General features: G+C 44.0%; 1 protein-coding gene across 13 annotated transcripts in view; it reads left to right on the top strand.

Annotated features, from left to right (window-relative positions):
* Positions 1-17,211, top strand: part of AAK1 (AP2 associated kinase 1) — a 147,599-nt gene that overhangs the window by 89,172 nt on the left and 41,216 nt on the right. For 12 of the 13 annotated variants that reach the window (XM_032497724.1, XM_032497726.1, XM_032497731.1 and 9 more), the window contains exons 9-13: positions 2,478-2,581; positions 4,856-4,935; positions 9,092-9,246; positions 10,368-10,678; positions 13,348-13,572. In XM_032497724.1, coding sequence (XP_032353615.1) covers positions 2,478-2,581; positions 4,856-4,935; positions 9,092-9,246; positions 10,368-10,678; positions 13,348-13,572 — 875 coding nt within the window. The remainder of the gene's footprint in view (positions 1-2,477; positions 2,582-4,855; positions 4,936-9,091; positions 9,247-10,367; positions 10,679-13,347; positions 13,573-17,211) is intronic. The other variant, XM_032497730.1, reaches the window with a different exon arrangement.

The following is a 17,211-nucleotide window of genomic DNA, read 5'->3' as shown; positions in this document are numbered from 1 at the left end:
TTTTTGCTAGAAATCGGAACTTGGTTTCACACCTGGGCCAGCCTTCTGAGCAGAAACCCTGACTGTGCTTTGAGGATTACAGTGCTGTTCTGCTCTCCTGAAGTCTGTGTGAAAGCTCTCTGGTATCAGGGGAGCCTAGCTGAGCTCATATCAAGTGATACGAGAGTCTTCTTTGCAAAACTGGAAGCAACTCCAATTAAAATGATTGCAGTGCGTTGGCTGAAGTGAATACATAATTAAGACTGTGTAGCTCTATGGAACTAGGTTTTTCCTCCCATTTAGGTCAATCACTGGATTTTGATAAGAAGCATTTAAACTCAGTGCCTTGTTTGAAATTTTTTTTGTGATTCCCCACTCTTTCAAGTTGTCTTAGTAAGTGTAAGTCCTAGTGATCATTAACCAGATGGTAGAATAAGTAATCTTTGCTCAAACCCCTGTACTAGAATGCTGAAGAAATGAGATTTTTGTTATTTTTTTACATTGGTCAAAACGTTTAGTATCTACATTTTAACCATTATGGATTATAAATCCTGTGCAACACAGTTTGGGTCCTAGATGGGGATACACTGAGGAAATAGAAGAAACAAATATGATGCCGAACATCTGACATCTGTTGAAGGTCTACCTGTACTTCATTTAATTTTTAAAACCCTGTGTAGTAAATATAATTATCCCCATTATACAGATGAGGAAATGGAGGCTGAGAAAGTATAGGTAACTCATCCAAGTTAACGTAGTTGGAGCTTTTAAGTGACTACCCATCCCACTGTACCAGGTTTATCAATCTGTTTATTAACACAAAAGCTTGGGGCAATATTTATAGGCATGGAGTATGGCATTTAATGGTCATTGGATTGTTTTCAGAGGTGAAGCACTCTATCTGTGCTAGAAATGCAACTATGTAAGTGAGATTTGAAGGAAATATGGGGGAAATGGCCAAAATTGATGCTAGCATGGTAGGATTTTTTGGTTAAATTTTTTTTGTTTGTTTTACCTTTGTGCAGCAAATTCATATGAGGAAAAGCGGCTCTTTAGGAATGTCTGTAGCATGAGATCTTTCCTAGCTCTGACCTATTTCATTTTACAAACTATTTCACGGATCTGCTGTCACCCTTACCCACGGGTGTAAAAATAAATTTCTTGTCATTACACCTCCCACCCCCCTTTCACTCCCAGTACAAGGTTCCCCTCTCCTCTTTTCAGTTTCTGTCAGTGGTGTCACCATTCAAGTCTGGAAGACTGAACTGGAAGATATTCTTTGGGTCTGGCTCTGAAGACAGAGCAGAGTCCGTTGTTTCCTAAGCGGCATTAATGCTTTCTTTGAAGTTTCTCCTGTTTTTCTTACTTTCTCTCTGTTCTCATCACTGTCACCATAGGGTAGACCCACTCTGTCAGCTCATGCCTGCCCTGGTGGATTGGCCACCAGCCCCTCCTCTCCCTCAATCTGCCCTACCCACCCTCACCATGAGATTAGCTTATAAAATGCCACCCTATCATGTCCCTGTTCGGTAACCTTCATGGCTTGCCAGTGGTCCCCTGTATTCTGATTCTGTCCCCCGACTCAACCTTACTTCCCTTTATTCTCTGACAAGGAAACCTCTGCCCTGTCCTCTTGGATCTGTTTCCTTGCAGCAAAGCATTTTCTTCCCTTGCTCAAGTCCCTCTTTGCGCAGACCGTTTACTTACCTGGAATTTTTTTTTCTCTGCTTTTCCCTGCCTGACTAGATTCTTTCCTGCCTTCAAGGACCAGCTCAGCTCCTGCCTCTTCTGCAGAGGCCTTCACAAGACTGTGGCCTCCTCCAGCTTTTCTCAACTTAGTGTCCGAACCGTTCATTTGATTACTTAAGCAATAAACTGCCTTACATTGATGTTTGCATGGAGATGTATATGTGTGTTTGTCTTCTGCAAGATTTCTTTTCCTGAGGATTTTTTCCAACTTCAGAAGGGGCAGAAGCTTGAAGGATCATGAAACAGACACGTGATCTGTAGATCACGGTAAAAGTAGAAATGTATTTGTTACCATGTAATTTCTTTTAGATTGGAAATCAGCTAATATCTTCAACAACAACAGGATAAGACGTAAATTCATGAAATTTGAGTTTTATTTATAATTATCAAGAATAATTATTTGTCTAGCAGATAGTATGAAAGAAATAGGCCAGAACTTGCTAGGTACCAGAGTATGAATGTGGTAACTTTCACCCTGAGAGCTTGAGTCCGTGGTGTGTGGACACAGAAAATGAACATAAGTATTTTTGTTACAATTCAAAAACCTTGTTATTTTCTTGTGGGTGTTTAAAATATTAGGAAAGTCAGAGCTTCCTTTTCTGAGGGAGGAAAAGGGCTAATTGCACAGTCTGACTTTTATGAGAAATACAAATTAAAAAACAACAGTATTTTTGTAATAGAGAAATTATGCTCCTTAGCTGTTGTGCTAACTTTCAGATATTAAATAAGTTGACGTGTGTTTGTCTTAGGGTATATGTTGGAACCGGACCCCGACAAGAGGCCAGATATTTACCAAGTCTCCTACTTCTCGTTTAAACTACTCAAGAAAGAATGCCCAATTCCAAATGTACAGGTATGTGAAAGGTGCTTGTTCGGGGAAGTAAATATGACTGTATTGTCTTTACCATTCCTGGGGCATCAGCCAGCTGTTTAAATAAATATAGAAATCCCTTGCGTGAGGTCGTGGTTTCAATCCCCAGTACCTCCTCTAAAAATTAAATAAATAAACCTAATTACCGCCCCCCACCAAATGATAAAACAGAGGCAATTACACTGAAAAAAATAAAACAACACCCAAGGGATTGAGTTGAACATTTTGGGTAAAGATTGACCAACCCGTTATCACGTGCCTGGCTCCCTGAGAGCCACGTGCCTGTTGTGTGGACCGGAAGGAGCTGGGCAGGCTGCTTTCCAGAGCCAGGGCCCTGGACCTGCCCCGTGCCTGTTGGAACATAAGCCCCTTGTCTCTCTTCTCCTTCGTTGCAGCAGAGCTTTCCTGATTTTGCTTCTGTTGGCCAGTCTCTAACTCACGCTCCTTTTCTTCTCTCCTCCCGGCTCACATCAGGCTGCAGGAATGTTTCCTCCGTGAAGTAATCCTAAACTCTACACTCAGTTTCCAGGGTACAGTGCTGGAACACCCCGTTTACAGTGTTGGCATATTTTCCATGTCATAGTATGATTCAGCTTTCTTGACTATTTTACTAATGGGTGCTCTAGTAAATCATTTCTAATCTGAAGTTGTCTTGCTAGTTTTCCCAGTAGTGAACGTCTGATTTCACTACGGGGGCTTGAGGATGCTAGTAAATAGCACTTCTCTTCCCCGCCCACATTCGGAATCAGGTGTGGGAACCATTCAGGTGGAGCTCAGCATACGGGCTTTATTGTGAGTAAGCTTGAGTCAGAGAACGCAGCTTGACTCCCTGACATTAGAGCCCCATGACTGAGCAGGAACGCTGGTTCCCCAGGGACAGGCACTTCCACAGAGGAGGGAGGGCGAGGGCGAGCCGGGCGGGCTCTCTTTTCTCTCCCAGTCTTAACAGTCAAATGAGTTACCCCTTCCCCAGGGAAGCGGAATGCTTGGAGGGTGGAGAAGCTAGGAGAAATCTTCTAGCAGAAAAAATCCCCCTACCTGAAAACATGCAGGAAATGGAGCTACCTCCTAAAAGCCACTTTCATTACTCATATTCCACATTTCAGGTTTCCCAGATTAAAACAAGGGATACCGTACGGTAACCTGACATGACGTGATTTCTTTTGCCGTCCCACTTTCCCGCTCATAAAGTTAAATAACGCAAAATGTAATTGAAAGCATCCAGATTTGATAATTCCTTTTCAAAAAGTAAGCTTCACAAGTCTCAAGCCATTTGGCCCTTGCTCGTTAGCAGTAAGCCGTGGTCTTGGGGTGAGGGGCAGCTAGTGCTCCCCCAGAGGCACCGTTAGATGGACGGTGCAGAGTCCAGGCCAGAGCTCTGCCTGCCTGGTGGATGGAGGGGGGGCCTCACGTGCTGGGGAGAGGTGCTGACTCAGAAACCAGCCCCACGGCGGCTGCGGTGTTCTCCCAGCCTCCTCACTGGACGACCAGATGCATCCTGGCTGGGCGCACTAGTCAGCTCCAACTTCTCTAAGATCTGGAAGAGAGCTTAAATAGTCTTAGTCCGTTTGCCGACATCTCTTTCCATGCCTTTCATAACATCACTTCTCAGCTGTGCTGTAGGAAGAGGAAGATACTGAGACCAAGCCCCAGTGCCTTTGCCTGGCGCAGAAGGTTGAGAATGACAGGGTGGAGTGTGCTGTACTCAGGCTGCTCTGTCCGCTTCTCGGGTGCTTTGCTTCCCCAATGAGGGCTGAGTCCAGTGAGATATAATTTGGTTAATTTCCTTCCCTTCCCAGACCAGAGATTGGGGTCTGGAAGACACCAATGTGTATTTCCTTTGGCCCAATCATGCCTGTTATTCTTTTACAAAGAAATCTGTGGGGTGAGGTTTGAGAAGTGGGTGAGATGGGTGGAGGGAGTCAAAAAGTATAAACTTTCCAGGTATAAAATGATTAAGTCACGGGGATATCATATACAGCATGGTGACTCTACTGAATAATGCTGTATTGGAGATTTGAAGGTTGCTGAGAGAGTAGATCTTAAAAGTTCTCATCACAAGGAAAAGAAATCTGTAACTGCGTGTGGTGATAGATGTGAACTAGACTGATTGTGGTGATGGTTTTGCAGTCCACCCAAATACTGAATCAGTTGTATTATACACCTGAAACTAACGTGATGTATGTCAGTTACATCTCAATTTAAAAAAAAAAGAAATCTGTGAGGTCCTTTTAAATTTTTCTTTCAATTCTCTAGAACTCTCCCATTCCTACAAAGCTTCCTGAACCAGTGAAAGCCAGTGAGGCAGCTGCAAAAAAGACCCAGCCGAAGGCCAGGTAAGAAATGCCTTAGTGAGCACACGTCCTCCTCCAGGTGCTGGAGGAGCAGGGAGAGGAGTCTTGTGTTTCTTGATTCTTACACTGCCAGGGCCAGAGGCTGCACAGAACAGGAAAGGAAGCTGTGTCTCCCTCAGGGAGAAAGTGTTCTTTGGGAGTGCTAGTTGGAATTTAGTGCAATACAGTGATCTACATCTGAAAGAGACTGGAGAATGCCGCAGCTGTTTCCTGTGCTTGGAAACGGGCTACAGCAGACCTTAAATACCGCTGACACCAGACTGTCCTAAACCTGTGTCCTAGTTCACCACCCTTGTCTCCACCTGCCTTTCCTTCTGACTTTCTGTGGCTGCAGCCACATGAGGGAAATATAGGTCAAAGCACTGAGGCCACAAAGCACTGAGTCCACAAACAGCAAAAAAGCCTGTGGATCTTAGCTTATCGCATTCTATGTAACCTAGGTTCTTCCAAGAAAGAAGACCAAGAGAGGAGTCAGGAAGCTGGGTTTTATTTGGGAAAATGCCCCTGTAAGAGAAAACAGGGAGGGTGTCAAGAAAGCTGGGAGAGCCGTCAGAAAGCGAGTAAGTCTGACCCAGAGACAGGGAGGAGAAGGTTGGCTCGAAGGGACCTGGAATGCCACACGCTGTAAAGAAGGTGCATCAAAAGTGATGGGATGTTCTTTTCTTTAGGAACGGGTCTGCCTGGTTGTCCCTGTGGCTGGGACATTAAGGCTGAGTGTAGCCTATGGGAAGCATGGCCTCAGGACCAACAGGGCAGTGGATTTCAGGAGCGCAAGAGCTGGGGCACTGGTGTTTTACACTTGTCCTTGAAGGTCTGCAAGGCACGTCCTCGTGGCTGCCACGCCTTCCAAATTGTAGATCCTAAGGGTAGTCCGGGAAATGTCTCTACCCTACTCTTCCACCACACTCTCACGGCAAGGAAACCTTAGCACAAACGGTATCAACAAAGCACCCTGATGGAAATATGTGAATTTTAATAGAGCAGTAAAATAACTTCTGTGTTTTAAAAAGTTCTCCAATATTTGTAGAATGCCCGTTACGTGCATTGGACTATTGCAGACATGGCCCTGAACTAATAGACTTTGTTTTTTAACAAACCTAGCCAACTGTATCCATGCTGTTACTTTATAGTCTGTTTATTTCTTAGTAAGCCTGCCATCCTTACTCCTGGGAATTGCTTTGGGGGCTGATTTAATTAGCTTAGTCTTTGAGGCTTATGGCCGTCTTGTACTAGGCCCAGACATGGTACGTAAGGAGGCTACACAAAGATTCATTCCCACAAAGCACATGCATTTATAAAAATTGTAATATGCATTGACACTTGAGTGGTACTTTGTTGTATAAAATGGAAAAAATAATACGTACATCAAAAAAAAAAACTATTGGCCTGTAGTTTTCTTTTTTGGTTAGTGTGTTTGTCTGGCTTTGGCATCAGGGTGATGGTGGCTTCATTGGATGAGTTTGAGAGTATTCCCTTCTCTTCAATCTTTTGGAAGAGTTTGAGAAGGATCGGTAAGAGCTCTTCTTTGTATGTTTGATAGAATTTCCCAGTGAAGCCATCTGGTCCTAGACTTTTGTTTGCAGGGAGGTTTTGCTGTACACCAGAAATTGACACAATATTGTAAACTGGCTATTCTTCAATAATCTTATATATATTTATACACACACACACACACACACACACACACACACACAATACCTACATCATGAGGCAGGTATGAGCATCGAACGTGTCTGTGACTATGAAACTTTTATAAACTCTAAGGTGCCCAAACAAGTAGTTTGTATGGACCTCAGTAATACCACAAGAATATACACACCTTACAGCCAAGACATTTGGGTCTGAGTTGTCCTATGTATTATTTGCAGTGATTTCGTTTACATTGTCATTATTTGCCCCTCCGCCCTGAGAGGTGGGTTTTTCTTTCTCTGTTTTTAAAGTAGCCACTATTCATTGAGACATCACATATACCAGATACCATACTAGGTACTTCACATAAGTAAGATGACATTTTCCCCCCTTAAAACAAACCTATGGGGCTCTTGCTGTTCTCGCTTTAGAGAATAGGAAACAGAGACAGAATTCTTAAGGTTTTTTTTGTTTTTTGGTTTTTTTTCCCAGAATTGTTAAGTTTAGAGATGAGGAAACAGAGACAGAATTGTTAAGTCAGTTGCCCAAGGCAGTCAGTCATTCCGTGGTTAGTAAAAAGACCCAGGACCCCAGCATCCACATTCTTCCTACCCTGCATGTGAAGAGGTTTGCCCAAGATCACACGGATAGGACCACTCAGAGCCAGATCTCCTGGCTTCGGGGTCTGTGTTTTCTTGCAACATTCGAGGTCCCTACGAAGTAACATCTTGTGCAGTCTTCAGTTTATAAAATGGTTTCACAGCCATCGATACATTGGATGTTCTCACCCACCTCATAGTGTGGCCATTATTGTCTCCCTTTTACACGTAGGGGAGCCAAGGCTCAAGAGGTTCAGTGTGCCTGTTGCCACAGTCAGTGGGGATTTTCTTTGGCTCCAAATCCCGTTGTTTCTATAAATGTTGCCCTTAGGAGACCAACGTGGAAGTTCTTGGCATTTGGCTTTCTGCAGAAGTCTGTTTACCTCCCCAACTCTTAGCTTGATCCTTCTTACCCCTTTCTCCTCCTTCTCAACATCCATCCTGTTTCCCTTCCCGCCTCCCTTGCCCAGGTCACAGGCTCCCCGGATGTGACAGCTTTTATATTACCAGCTCTCTACCCAGCGCAAGAGCAGGATGCCGTGAAGTGCCTCAGGGTCCAGGACAGACACGCCTTGGAGGCACGTCGTGCGGAGGGATGTGGGGCTGGCTGCTTTGCTCCCCAAGTGGTCTCTTACAGAGGCTGTGCCAGGCATATTCTGAAAATACTCATTAAGCTTGTTTATTTGGGGCTTCACCTTGCCTATTACTCCCTAACGTGTATGTTCAAAGGACAACCACTCTGCTGTGAGTGAGGGCGTGGCCAGCCACCTGCACGGCTCTGAATCAAGGGAACCTACCACCTGGGCTTTGGCCCCATCACAGGGAGCAAGTGAGCTACCCCCTGTTTGATTTGGGTTAGCTTTGGCCATGAGTACCAGAAAGTGCAAATACAGTGGCTTGTATAAGATAGATTTTTTTTTTTTTTTTTTTTGCCCTCTCAAGTAAATGACATCTCGAGGCAAGCAGTCCAGGGCTGGTATGGCACTTCTGTTCCACAAAGCCCTCAGGTACCCAGGCTTCTTTAAGCTCATCACTCTACCATCCCTATGGTTGTGGCCACGTCCTCGTGGACCAGGATGGCAACATCCCTCTTAAGGAACAGCCAAAGAAGAAGAGAGACAAAGAGCTTGCACAGAGTTTCCTAAGATTTCTAGGAACTGCCACACAGCAATCTGTTTATACACCACGTGAGGTCAGAACTCACACGCGTGGCCACACCTAATTACAAGTGAGACTGGGCAATGTGATTTTTATTCTGAGTGACCCTGTGCCCGGCTGAAAATTATATATGAGTACCATGGAAAAAAGTGAATGTGTGTATTGGAGGAAATGAGGAAATGGAGTTCCTGTCACACTTCCCAAATCTCTTATCTTGAATTATTTATTTATTCCTGCTAGTTGCCTTATTGGATTAACTCATTTGTGTGCTTTTTATTAGAGAGAGAACATTTTGACAGCTAGTTCTAATCAAGTTTGAGTCCCTCTGCATCTGAAAACCACCTGCTTCAAACCCCTCTTTGCATCATCACCCAAAGTATATTCTAGGAAATCCTATGAAGTTTTAGGCAAAAGAGTCCCAAGATCAAAAAAAGTCTGACAAACATCGCATTCTGTATAATGTTCTCCTGCGGTTTGCCATGCACAGTCACGCGTGAAGTTTCACTAGAAAGAAATCTGCTCAATGTGTTTTGATCAGTATGTTAAAACTTATTTGCCCGCCTTTTAAAATAACATCTAGTAACATATAATATCCTGTGGAATACGCTTTGGGAAATGTTGATGAAGTGGACCTGGAAGGTTTGAATGAACGTGAACGTGAAAGTTTATCCATCACGTACTCTTGTCTTCCCTTCTCCATTTTCCCACACTTGAACAGGAATCTATTTTTCTTTTCCTCTTTTGTTTTCTAGGCTGACAGATCCCATTCCCACAACAGAGACTTCAATTGCACCCCGCCAGAGGCCGAAAGCTGGGCAGACTCAGCCCAACCCAGGAATCCTCCCCATCCAGCCAGCCCTGACACCTCGAAAGAGGGCCACGGTTCAGCCCCCACCGCAGGCTGCAGGTCAGTAATGAGTTTGGTGTGAAACTTGGTACACTTCCTGGATGATAGAGAAGTCCTGGATGGTAGGAAAGCTGGTTTGCCTTGGAATGGAATCTAGAGCACATAAGCAATAATGGTTTTCCTTGAGGAACAAGAGGTGAGCTGCCAGGGAAATTGTACAGGAAGTGACTGGCAGAAGGGAGGGCCTCCCACTGGGCTCTGCGGTGGAGCTCAGAGGCCACTGAAGCCTGACGTCTCTATTCTTTCTAGTCTTGGCCCTGATTTTATGACTTAGTCTATTCATTCCATACCTATACCTTTATTTCATTTGCCTTTAAAAAAAGACATTTTTTGATACAGAGGAATTTTTTTTTTTTAGTTTTCTTTTGTGGGGAAGGTAATTAGGTTTATTTTTATTTAATTATTATTATTAATATTTTTAAATGGAGGTGCTGGGGATTGAACCCGGGACCTCATGCATGCTAAGCATGCACTCTACCACTTGAGATAAACCCTCCCCACCAAGAGGAATTATTTCTTTAATGCTCTGTCCCTTGAAGCATCTGTCATCTCTCCGTGTTTTGACATTCTGTTTCTAATGAGCTGACTGTGTTTACTTTCATAAAGAGGGTTGATCGAAATTATCAAGTAACTGAATACAGCCATCGGTCCTCTTACCAAGAAGCTGCTGTTGGTGAATTTGGTGGCTGTTTACTTACAGTCAGGCATCCAGACCAGGGTTGTGTACCATGCCGGTAAAACATCAGAGTGCTTTTGTCCGCAGCATGCCAACAGTGCAGAGCCTGTGTTTATGTACAGCAGCATCAAAGGCCAGTTGAGTATGTCGATTCTCGGGCTGCGGACTAAAAGAATAATGGACTAAATGGGATGGTGAATAAGGGAAGACTTCCTGTGGGAAACAAGTACTGAGCCCTGTTACTGAACTGTGTTTTGAAAAATATGAAGCACGTAGTTTGGCAAGAAGAAGGAAGGACCTTCCAGGTGCAAGGACAGCGAGGAGCACGTGGATCCTGGGATTATCTGGGCCCTTATCACCTCCTCTTTATTGCTCTGGCAAGAAGGAAGGCCAGTTTTGTTTGGAAGAGTTCTGAGCCCTCATATGGAATTTATTCTGTTTGCAGGATCCAGCAACCAGCCGGGCCTTTTAGCCAGTGTTCCTCAACCCAAAGCCCAGCCCCCGCCCAGCCAACCCCTCCCGCCGTCCCAGCCCAAGCAGCCCCAGGCGCAGGCCGCCCCGCAGCAGACGCCTTCCGCTCCGGCCCAGGGTCTGCCCGCGCAGGCCCAGGCCACACCCCAGCACCAGCAGCAGCTCTTCCTCAAGCAGCAGCAGCAGCCGCAACAGCAGCAGCCGCAGCCGCAGCCGCAGGCACCGCCACCTGCCCAGCAGCCGGCGGGTGCGTTTTACCAGCAGCAGCAGCCCCAGGCTCAGCAGGTAAGTCAGGTGGACAAGATCTGACATTGCTTCGCGTGTGCCCAGGCCCACCAGGTACAGGTGTCTTCCTTGGGAAGCCCTGGGAGGGCAGAGAGCCCTTACCCGTCACATCGCTGTTCCTCACAGATGTAGCCACTGACGCGGCTGGGCCATCCCTGCATCACTCACACCCCTCCCACCCTCCTTCCAGGCCCCGGGGAGTTCTTCACCCAACTGAGGAGCCTCGGCAAGGGAGCTGTTTTCCAAGGACTCTTTATTGGTTCTTTTTTTCCCTAACATAACACCATTATCAAACTGAAACAAAATAAGTATTTCTTATTATCACCAAATATCCACTAGTGCTTAACTCTTTGTGATATGTCATAATTTAAATTGATTTATGTATCTTTTCACATTATTTACTATGAATATATTCATTTTATAATGATTGATGTATCTTTTAAGTCCCCCTTTTATCCATAATTGCCTTTCTCCTCTCCCCCCCCTACCTTTGCTACTCTTTTTTTTGAAACTGGGTCATTGGTCCTGTAGAATTTTCCACATTCTGGATTTGGTTGATTGCATTGCTGTGGTGGTGTTTAACGTATTCCACCATCCCCTGTGTAAACTGGTAATTTCTTGGGGCCTCTCAATATTCGATGCAGTTTGATAGTTCTTTGTCCTTCTGGTTGTATCATATCAGGAGACACAGACAGTGGTCTCTCCTTATCTGCGGGGGAGGTGTTCCAAGACCCCAGGTGGATGCCTGAAACCATAGCTAGTACGAGAATCTATATATACCATGCTCTTTCCTATATATACATGCTTGTGATAAAGTTAAATTTATAAATAAGGCATGGTAAGAGATTAACTACAATAACGAATAATAAAATATAACAATTATAGCAATGTGCTGAAATGAAAATTATGTGAATGTCGTCTCTCTGTCTCTCAAAATATTCTTGTGATGATGGGAGATGATAAAATGCCTACTTGATGGGATGAAGTGAGGTGAATTGTGACATAGCATGAGGCTACGGTTGACCCTCTAACCACATGTCAGAAGGAAGATCATCTGCTTTGGGTGATCCTGGATCATGGAGCCATGACAGTGTCAATGGTTGCATGTCAGGAGCAGACGACGTCAACGGTTAAGGATCCCAGGCAACTCTAGAGAGCTGTTTCCCTTGAAGGGAAAAGGTGTTTAGAGACCACAGTCTCAGTGCTAGGAATACTCATTTAGTAGTGAGTTGGTTATTGTTTTTAGACCTTTTCAGTGAACAGTTAGGACATATGTTTTGTTTTGCTAATAGAGTATACACAGTGAATTCAAATTTATTGTTCTAAAGCAGATTTGTAATTATGGGATTTTTTTGTTTAACTTCTTGGACTTTATATTCATATTTTTGTCATCTGGAAATCTTGATTCCTAGCAACGTTAGCATAATTTCTTAATTGATTTATAGTTTCAAGATAACAATACTAATGTAATTACTGAAAATGGTGTAAGATTTCTTTGCCCTTTTTACACTTCGAATATTTAGTACATTTTTGGGGAGTTTGGCTCTCGATTTGATATAGAGGTTTTGCTTTTGCCTTTTAGTTACTGCTTTTTAAATTTTGGTTGAATTTTGTTCCGTGTGAATGTAAAACATTTACATAGTTTCAAAGTTAGATCTGCAAAATTCTATCCCCTCCATCCCATATATAGCAGAGGTAGCCCTCATTTCTAGTTACCACCTGAGAGTGTTCCCTTTTAAGGGTATATGGCATAGTTTATCCAATCAGTCCCCTGTTAATAGACACTTGGTTCTTTCTCTGTTATAAGTTAGCAACTATTTATTGACGTCTGATTTTTTGCTAGCCCTTTAATTTTGCCTCAGTAGGCAAACTGTATCCTCTCAGTTAGCTTTATAACTGAGTAAAAATATTTGGAATGTTCAAAGACACGAACTTGACTTTTGCTCATCAATAGGCCCTTTTTTGAGCTCTGCTTGTGTGCCTGACACATTATCCTTAGAGTAGGAGGGAGAAGCGCAGAATTCCTGCCCTTAGGAAGTTTACAAAAGGATATAAGTTGAAACAATGTTACCAATATAAGATAAAATATCATTAAGTGGTAGAGTATACTGAATATTTTGAATGTGTAAAGATGGGAGTTTAATAAAGAGAGCTACTGGGAAATAATTTTCAGAAAGGCTTGAGATGACTTAATAGCTGGGTTAACATTTAGGTTATTTTTTTCAATGTCATCATTGCTTCATCCTGTTCATGTAGGGAAGAATTTTAATCCTGGCTGTTTCCAAATCCCTTTATAAGAGGGATAACTTCTGCGATTGGGAGATCATTTATTAGCTTCTGTTACACTCCAGCTAGTGGAGTTGCCGGACTTACAGTCGGGTGGATGCTCTCAGGCCCGGCGCAGAAACCGCTTGGAAGCCAGTCTGCAGTGCAGGGGGCGGGTAGCGCAGTGGATGGAGCCTGGCAGTGTGAGGTGCTGCTGTGTTTACCGTAATGCCCTGAGGTTCCCCTCCTGAGTTTTCAGGCCAAGCTCAAAGACTCCTCCCTGCCCTCGCCTTTGGCTTCAGCACTGGTCTTAGCTGTTACTGAGACATTCATCCTTTGTGGAATACGGTTCTGAGACAGGCTGCTATTCACGTCCTCATTTCTTGCCACTTTCTCCTGCTCAGTTTCAGGCAGTACACCCAGCTGTCCAACAACCAGCGATCACCCAGTTCCCTGTGGTGTCCCAGGGAAGCTCTCAGCAGCAGCTGATCCAGAACTTCTACCAGCAGCAGCAGCAGCTGCTGACTCAGCAGGCTGCCTTACAGCAGAAGACTGCGGTGGCAGCCGCACCGCAGCCCCAGGCACAGCCGGCCACAGCCTCCCAGCCACCCCCTGCCCAGGAGCCAGTGGTGAGAATCAGCCAGAGTGGGAGCATGCAGTGAGGGCTAGGGAGACGGTGGGAAAGGGGCAGCAGCAGCCGCTGTGGGGACCCTCTGGACAAAGGCGAGTCTGCTTCCCCACCCTTGTGGTTAAAAATAGTTGCTCGTTTCTCCATATAGCCAGGAAAAGGATGAGCTATTCTTTGGAGGGTAAAGGTTTTAGAAAAATGATCCGAGGCTGCTGATGAAGATGAACTTTGTTATTTCTTACTTTACTATTAGACTGGCAGCAAGAGCTGTTCGTTGTCTTTGTCCGGGCCAGTGTTGGACAGTCAAGGATTAGGCAGGATTAGAGCCAACCCCTTTCCCTTCTTCAGGGGGGCAGTTAAACCACCATGGCCTTTCCCATCTTGGGAGGTTCATGTAGGCCCCCACCTTCACCCTGAGTCCTGGCAGTGTTGTGTTTATTCTTTGTCGTGGATGACATTACTGGCTACTTCATTTGAATCTACTGTGCTGCACCCTTCAGGGCCTACTTGCTGAGACCATTTGCGGGGGCCTAATTCCCCTCTGGGCACCAGAGCATCTGACTGTTGTTTGAGCCATCTTGTCAGTTTAGGAACTGGGCATGTTCACATCCGGATATTGGCTGAGTATAGAATCGTCCTCTTCTGATTGACCTCTGTGGTTACATCCTCAGGCACGTGGTGCTTTGGCCTTTAATGACTGCCCTTAATTCTGTACTTACGTTTTTCTGAGCAACAGTGATAGAAAATTTTAGAGTGATAGAAAAAGGCATTTTACATACCCAGCTGATGGAGTATCATAGCTAAGCTCTTATTCCCAGGGAAGTCCAACTGCTAGAGGAACGAAGGAAAATAAGAGACCTTCTTTCTGAAGATTGATTTCTGATAGAGTTTTGTTGCCCATCTTAAACCAGAAAACCTACATCCCTTCAGAAGGAAGCAGTGCTGTAAATAGATTGTCTTCTTTAAGTCTCAACTAAGTGTGTGTTCAGCATCTTTGCACCTTCATTTCTGAAACAGCTCAGTCTTCCTGCAGGTGTGTGGCAGACAGCTACTCTATATTTTTAACAAGAGATGAAGTTCCTCTTGTTAATGGAAAATGAGTTTTTAAAAGATTATCGTGTCAAATAGCTAGTTGAGATCTTAACTATCTAATCCAGTCTTCATTTAATAGAATTGGAACCTGAGGCCTAGGCTAGAAAGAAATTACCCAAGACACACAGACTGGTGGCGGCAGAGCTGGGACAAGAACCAGAGAATCCTGATCTTTTTTCAAGGATAATAACAAGTGCTCATCCAGGGTGACAGCATGATCGACTCCACTGACTATACACTTTTTATGGGGTCCCCCTCTGGTATCCCTTACAAGAGTATCTGCTTTCTTGGGAATGAACTATGAACCTTCTCCTTCCTTGGATGAAAAAAATACTTTGAACACTTTGTTCAGGGGTAGTTGGTTGAGGGTATAAAGAAGGAACAAGAACAGAATGTGCTTCAGCAAGGAACCAGAGAGCTTTCCAGCTTTAACCCATCCCTTTCTCTGATGACCCTTTGTAGGACTTACCTACAGAAGCAATATATCAGTAAGTATATATATAAGTAAATATAAAGTATACCCTGCAGCCATCTCTCAGCAAGAATCTGCAAGGGAATGGTGGCCACAGCCCACAGATGTTTATTGCAGTCTTAATAATAGCCAAAAGCATGGAAGCCACCTAACTTGTTCCAACAACCAACTGTGCAGCCATTAAAAATCATGGTTATGAAGTCTGTATAACTGTTTGGAAATGCTCATGAGGTAATGCGAAAGGAAATATGAAATTATGGGAAAGGTATGTACTTGAAATAGACTTACATATAAGATACCAAAAGATAAGAACATATTAGAGTAGTGGAATGGAAGTCTGGGTGGTTTTGCCCCCTTGTCTATATTTCTTGATGGGGTGGTACTCCTTTTATCGTTAAATATGTTATTTTTTTAAAAAAATCTTTAGCAAAACAGACATCAGAGTCTACCTTGCTTCTCCTTCCCCTGGTCTGTTTCTCCCTCCTCCCCCTTCCCAATCCCATTTTTGGATGAGGAAGCATCATGGTGCAGGAAGGAGAGTTCTGAGCAGTAGTCAAGAAACACAGATTCTGTCCTTAATTGATCCTGTGACCTTGGAGCAAGCAATTAGCCTCGGGAGGCCTTGGTCTGGTCTCCACTGAAACAAGGAAGTTGGAATCCATGTTCGCTTTTAACTCACCATTTTGAGAATCTGATGGGAGATAAAGCTGCCTGCCTGACAGGGTTGTTGTGGGGAGTGGCTGAATGGGTGGCAGCCGGTTTGAATTGGTAGCTGTGATAGAATATGGTGTCCTCATGACAGAAGCATCTATTCTTCAGTGTGCTGTGTGCAGAGAATAGGCAAGAGGAGTGGAAAATGTTCTCCAAGTAGTCTAGACTCTTCAAATTAAAGGGACTCAAAAGTTAAGTACCCTTTCAGAGTAATGAATGTCTCAAATTCTAAGAAATAAGCAAATCTAGTTCTATACTTAAAGCCCTTCTGGGCCCTGTGGGTACTGGATTTAGGTTGGTTGTTGCAGGTGCAATTCTGGACCCCAGAGGAAGTTGTGGGGGTGGGGCTCTGATCTTCTTCACAGAACACTCTGCTTCTCGCTCAGAGATGCAGTCAGCTGCTCTGCCTTCTAACCTTAATTTGATTGCTATTAGAACCTTCTGTTGTATCATTCATTTGATTGATGAGTGGTTGTGTATTCACATATGCACATAGCCTGCCTCAGTAAAACTCAAAGTCTAAGTCAGTATAAGGACAGAAACTCCCAGGCTGTCAGCATCCTGACCTAAGTAGTGGACCACTCTAGTTTCCTGACTCTCTCCCAGGGCCTACCTTTGAAGACACAGAATGTGAGAACCGAGCTGCATCATGGGAGGGCAGCTCCAATCTGAGATGAGGGACTGGAGAGAAAGGATAGTTCAATACCTGAGGCATTTAACATTCTAAGTCCCTTTTTCTCTGGATTGAGTTAATTAAGAAAAGGGTTAAGTGGCCTTCTTAACATTATTTTTTGTTCATCTTCTTGATATAGCACTTGTACATCAGGACTTACACATAAAGACTCACCAGGTGGCCACAAGGATATTCCCTCCCGTTTGTTTTTCTGTGGTGACAGTGTGTCCTGCTTTCTGAAAAAAAGCCCACATCTCAAGAGTCCTTGAAATTATTAGATCAATCATTATTAAGGGCTTTTAAAATTGTGTCTTCTTATTATATTCTCTACCTGATTCTTCAGTGCCAATTCTGAAATGAAGATCAAAACAGGTTAATCCCACTACCCTAATGCTGTACATTTTCTCAGGACTTCGCACAGAAATAGAGTCTTATAGACCCATCCTATCAAATAGAGTATCAACAACAGAACAGAAAACGCACTGCCATTTATTAATCACAGTGGAATTCGCTCTGACTTATTTCTAACAGTCTGAGCTCTGTCAGAAAGTTAGGGGTCTCTTAGCAGAAATCATTCAACTCAGCTGTGTTTTTAGCTAAAGGTGTGCCTTCATTGGCTTGTGATGTGGTAGTCGAATGCTTGAAGCCTGCCTTTTGGAAGCATTCTGAATGAGTTCCTAAAGCAGAAAGTG

This window comes from Camelus ferus, chromosome 15, assembly GCF_009834535.1.
Source record: "Camelus ferus isolate YT-003-E chromosome 15, BCGSAC_Cfer_1.0, whole genome shotgun sequence".
In the NCBI taxonomy this organism is placed as follows: domain Eukaryota; kingdom Metazoa; phylum Chordata; class Mammalia; order Artiodactyla; family Camelidae; genus Camelus; species Camelus ferus.
This window is presented reverse-complemented; position numbering and strand designations above follow the sequence as displayed.